General features: G+C 59.1%; 1 protein-coding gene across 1 annotated transcript in view; it reads left to right on the forward strand.

Moving 5' to 3' along the window:
• CNGB1 (cyclic nucleotide gated channel beta 1) overlaps window positions 1–4,935 on the forward strand; it is a 53,237-nt gene that overhangs the window by 3,656 nt on the left and 44,646 nt on the right. Inside the window, exons 5-11 of the mRNA XM_014545542.1 lie at window positions 430–529; window positions 628–670; window positions 823–859; window positions 2,572–2,647; window positions 2,868–2,907; window positions 3,274–3,457; window positions 4,130–4,205. Of these exons, the coding sequence (XP_014401028.1) occupies window positions 430–529; window positions 628–670; window positions 823–859; window positions 2,572–2,647; window positions 2,868–2,907; window positions 3,274–3,457; window positions 4,130–4,205 (556 nt within the window). The remainder of the gene's footprint in view (window positions 1–429; window positions 530–627; window positions 671–822; window positions 860–2,571; window positions 2,648–2,867; window positions 2,908–3,273; window positions 3,458–4,129; window positions 4,206–4,935) is intronic.

Below are 4,935 nucleotides of genomic sequence, written 5' to 3' on the forward strand. Positions count from 1 at the left end.
TATGCTTTAATTATGTTCAATTTGTAACAATGAAATTGGGGGTCACCACAACATGAGGAACTGTATTAAAGGGTCGAGGCGTTAGGAAGGTTGAGAACCACTGCTCTAGAGCATGGGATGTGTGCCAAGCGCAGGGTGGGGACCCCTGAGCCAGACCAGGGGGAGGCAGGATGATGGTGAGAGCTGGCTGCTCTCAAGCATGGGCTCGGGATGGCACCGGGCACAACCAACTCACAGAGACTTGGTGCCCCCACTTCCCAGGGAGGGAAGACAGCGTGTCTGAAGTCTCCCGGGGGGAGATAGAGGTTTGCAATTCCAACCAATTACTTTAGGTTGGAAAACCCAGGATCTTTATTTAGTTGTACGGCCACTCGGACCAGGCTGGGGCTGGGGAGGTTGAAGGTGGGCGCGCACCTCTGTCCCCCGCAGTCCCAGCGCCTGGGTGCTGACCTGGCTGAGGAAGGGCGTGGTGAAGGTCATCCCGCAGCCCGTCCATAGCATTGCGGCCGGCTTCGAGGGCCCCGATCAGGTACTGCTGGGTCTGGGAGGGTCTGTGCGGAGGGGGCCCCGGGAGGCTGGCGCACCTGGGCTCTCTGCCCACAGCTGTCCGTCTGTCCGTCCCCACAGGCAGGAGCTCAGATCCTTGGGCACTGCAGCACTGGGGCCTCAGGTAAGGCCAGGAGGGAGGATGGCTTTACAGAGGTGGGGCTGAGGGGCCATTGGCATGGGCCTGGCCCTGGCTTCAAACCTGGTTTTGAGTTGGGGTGACCGGGGGGCTCTGGGCCGGCCTCTTGCTGCTGACCGCCATGCCTTCTTCTGCAGATGGATCCAACGAGGCCTCCAGGGCAAAGGACACTGGGTGAGTCCCCAGCCCTGAGCGCTGGTTTGGGTGCCCCTGAGCCTCATCTGTAGAGTGTGTGTGAGGGTGGGGGGTATTGAGGGGGGATGGGAGAGGGGGACCAGTGTGCACAGAGCCCAGGGTCTTGTGTTTAAGAGCAGGGTCCACCACCACCTCAGTGTGTGACCTTGGACATGCCGTTGGTCTCTTCTGGGCCTCAGTTTTCTCATCCACAAAATGGGGCTATGGGTCCTGTGCTGCCCATGGCTTGTTGTGTTGATTCCTGGGAGATCCCCAGGCGGGGGCACTTTCTGAGGATGGGAAGAGGTGTGGGTGAGCTACTCACAGGGTGGGCTTCGTGTAGGCCAGGGGTCCTCAAACTTTTTAAACAGGGGGCCAGTTCACTGTCCCTCAGATCGTTGGAGGGCTGAACTATAGTTTTTTAAAAAAGCTATGAACAAATTCCTATGCACACTGCACATATCTTATTTTGAAGTAAAAAAACAAAACGTGAACAAATACAATATTTGTATTTGCATGTGGCCCGCGGGCCGTAGTTTGAGGACCCCTGGTGTAGGCAATGCCGTGTGGAGCCCAGAGGCAGAGCCTGGGCCACCGTGGGGGACATGGGGGCACCTAGGTTGGCCTCATAGTTGTCAACAGTGTAGAACTTGTCAGAGGTGACCGAGGGGGTGGCTGCCTTGTCATCAGGGGGACAGGCTGGGTGAGGAGCCCGTGTCCTTCTCCAGGGAGGGGCCTGCTCAGTTCCAGGTGCCTCTGCCCTGTAGGAGTGCGGGCCCGGGGAGGCCAGATCCTCCAGTTTTTCAAGAGAAGCTAGAAAATACAAGTACCATATGGTTTCACTTAGATGTGGAATCAGAATAACAATATAAGTGAACAACCAAAACAGAAACAGACTCATAGATACAGAGAACAGACTGTTGGTGGCCAGCGGGGAGGAGGGCTGGGGGACTGGGTGGAAAAGGTGGGGGGATTGGGAAGTATAGTTTGGTAGTTACAGAGTAGTCGTGGGCCAGCCCAGGGGAGATAGGCAATAGTATTGTAATAACCACGTATGGTGGCAGGTAGTACGGGGGTATGGGGAGAGCACTGTGTAAAGCATATTACGCTGTACACCCGAAACGAATACAAAATAATACTGGATGTAAACTGTAATTGCAAAAAAGGGGAGATGCTGGAAATGTAGGCTTTAATGTCAAACTGCCAAGTCATTGAAAAGTTGTCAGAACAGTGTGGGCTCCCCAAATAAACCTGAAGCCTCCAGTTTGCAATCTCTATGGGAAATCCAGTCATGGGTTCATCTCCATTTACCCGTTTGTTCAACCCTTCCCTCATTCATTCTTTTAAAAATATATACATGTATATTTATTGATTTCAGAGAGGAAGAGAGAGGGAGAGAGAGATAGAAACATCAATGATGAGAGAGAATCACTGATCGATCGGCTGTCTCCTGCATAACCCCCACTGGGGATTGAGCCGGCCACCTGGGCATGTGCCCTCTGTGGGAATCAAACCGTGACCTCCTGGTTCCTGGGCTGGTGCTCAACCACTGAGCCACACGGGCCAGGCCTGAGGTCCTTTGAGAATATTCAGTACAAGGCTCCCGCTGGGCAGAATGGGAGCCAAGGGCTGGGAGGGGCTGGGTGAGGCGGTCAGGACAGCGTGGCTGGCCACTCCTCGGGCCGCCTGGCTGACCACTGGCCGCTCTGCAGGCCTGTGCCCTGGCTGCTCAGGTGGTTTGAGCAGAACCTGGAGAAAGTGCTGCCTCAGCCTCCAAAAACCTCCGAGGTAAGTGGAGGAAAAGGGGCGGCAGGAAGCTGACCACCTGGGCGGGTTTCTGGGGTCTCAGGCAGTCTGTCCCCACCCCTTCCCTGGAGGCTCCCTGATGGGAGGAGTGATGGAGGAGGGGCTGGATTCAGGGGAAGGGTGGGCGGGCGCACAGCTGGCCAGGGGAGGGGTGCGTGGGGCCAGCCTTGCTCCGTGACCTCTCTCCCTGCTTATGATCCAGGGCTGCAGAGACCAGCCTGCAGACGCTGCCTTGGGCCCAGGTACAGCAGGGGACCTGCGAAGGGGCTGTCTGAGATGGTCACAGGCTGGGTGGGGTAGCGCTGGGGCCTAGGGATCCCGGCTGGGGGTGGTTTCAGGGCTTGCTGGCCTATTGTGGGGGCACTAGGACCCCCTCCCCAGGCCCGGCTGGGAAGCCAGTGGCCTGGGACAGCCTAGTGAGGTCTTGGACAAGTCCTTCTCTCCCTGGGCCTCAGTCCCATGTCTGTCTGCTGATGGGGATGGTTGGGGGATCCCAAGGGGCTCCCCATTCGGTCATGGTTACCCCTCAGTCTGGTCCCCTGCGCCCTTAAGGGGTCCCATGTAACCCGGCCATGTCATTTGAATCTCCTCCTCTCCCTGCTGCTTAGAGCCCCCAGGGTGCCCCTTGGAAGCAGAGCCCGTGCTGCAGGCCCCGGAGAGTCCCCCCCTGCCCACTCCTGGCCCCCCGGAGCCCGAGGAGGAGCCCGAGGAGCAGCCCGAGGAGGAGCCCACTCCAGAGCCCCAGCCCGGCTTCCGGGCTTCCTCCCTGCCACCCCCCGGGGACACTGCCAGGTGAGCCCCCCTAAATGCCACAGCTCCCGTGGGGAGCAGCCCAACACCCAACCTTCAGCAAACTCTTTTTTAAATTATAAAAGTGACACATGCCCCTGGGAGAAAACTCAAAGGGGTTTCCAGGGCCCCTGCCCAGGGCCACCCCAGCAGCAGCTTCTCAGCCTGGGCCAAAGGATACATGCATTTAAAATCGGGCTAGGGCCTGGCCGGCGTGGCTCAGTGGTTGAACATTGACCTATGAACCAGGAGGTCACGGTTGGATTCCCAGTCAGGGCACATGCCCAGGTTGTGGACTTGATCCCCAGTCGGGGATGTGCAGGAGGCAGCCAATCCATGATTCTCTCTCATCATTGATGTTTCTATCTCTGCCTCTCCCTTCCTCTCTGAAATCAATACAAATATATACAAAAAATAAAATAAAATCGGGCTAGGTACTGACCAGTTCCCCGCCTGGCAATGGGCGAGGGGCCTGAGGGGCACCTGCAGTTGATTGGGGTGGGGGTGGGGGAGCCTGAGCAGTAGCCTGGGACTTGCCTAAGGAGGCGGTTGGGGGGAGAGGGACCATGGTCTTTGGGGCTGGAGGCCTGGGTTCTGGTCTGCCTTCTGGGGGGCTTGCTGTCTGCCTTGGGTGTCACTTTCCCCCTGGACATGGCTACTCTCTCCCACCCACAGGTTGGTGGCGTGGCTCCTGCATAGACTGCAGATGGCTCTGCCACAGCCCGTGCTCCGTGGGAAGGCTGGGGAGCAGGTGGGTGCTGGGCTAGGGGAGGGAGGGCCGGATGGGGGCAGGAGTGGGATGGTTGGTCTGTGTCTCAGGGGGGCCATCGTACAGAAGGAGCCCAGCCCGCCCAGCCCGCCTGTCTGCCCTGCCCCGCCATTCTGCACTCTCTCAGGCACCATGTCTGCGGGGCTGAGGGGGCCGGCTCAGCCCTGCCTGCGAGAGGTCACAGTCGGTGGGGGAGGTGCTACCATGGTGGAGCAGAGAGGATGTGGGGTGCAGAGGAGGAGCCTCCCGGGAGCATGACGGAAGGCTTCCCAGTGGAGGTGGCCTGCGAGCTGAGCCCTGAAGGAGTAGGACCTGGGTGGGTGACAGTGAATGTGGGCGATTGGAAAGGGCCCTCAGGCAGAGGACCAGCATGTGCAGAGGCCAGAGGTAAGAGAGGACTGGCACGTTCTGGGGGAATGGGCTGTAGGAAGCCCGAGGCTCTGTGTGCCTCCTGACAGCCTAGGACTCCAGCGCGGGTGGGTTTGGGGAGCAGGGCCCCGGTCGCCTCTTCCCCTCCAAGAACCTGGCCCCTGGCCCTTCTCTCTTGGGGACAACTGGACACCTTCATAGAAGCACCTGGAACTGGGGGTGGGCGGCCTGGGTCCCGTCCTGCTGCGGCAGGGGGTGGAGAGCGACTGGAGCAGAGCGGACCTCGGAGGCAGGAGAGGAGAGGCAGGGAAGCGTGGGGCCCGGAGCAAGGGGATCTTCTGCT

This window comes from Myotis brandtii, unplaced genomic scaffold (assembly GCF_000412655.1).
Source record: "Myotis brandtii unplaced genomic scaffold, ASM41265v1 scaffold411, whole genome shotgun sequence".
NCBI lineage: Eukaryota > Metazoa > Chordata > Mammalia > Chiroptera > Vespertilionidae > Myotis > Myotis brandtii.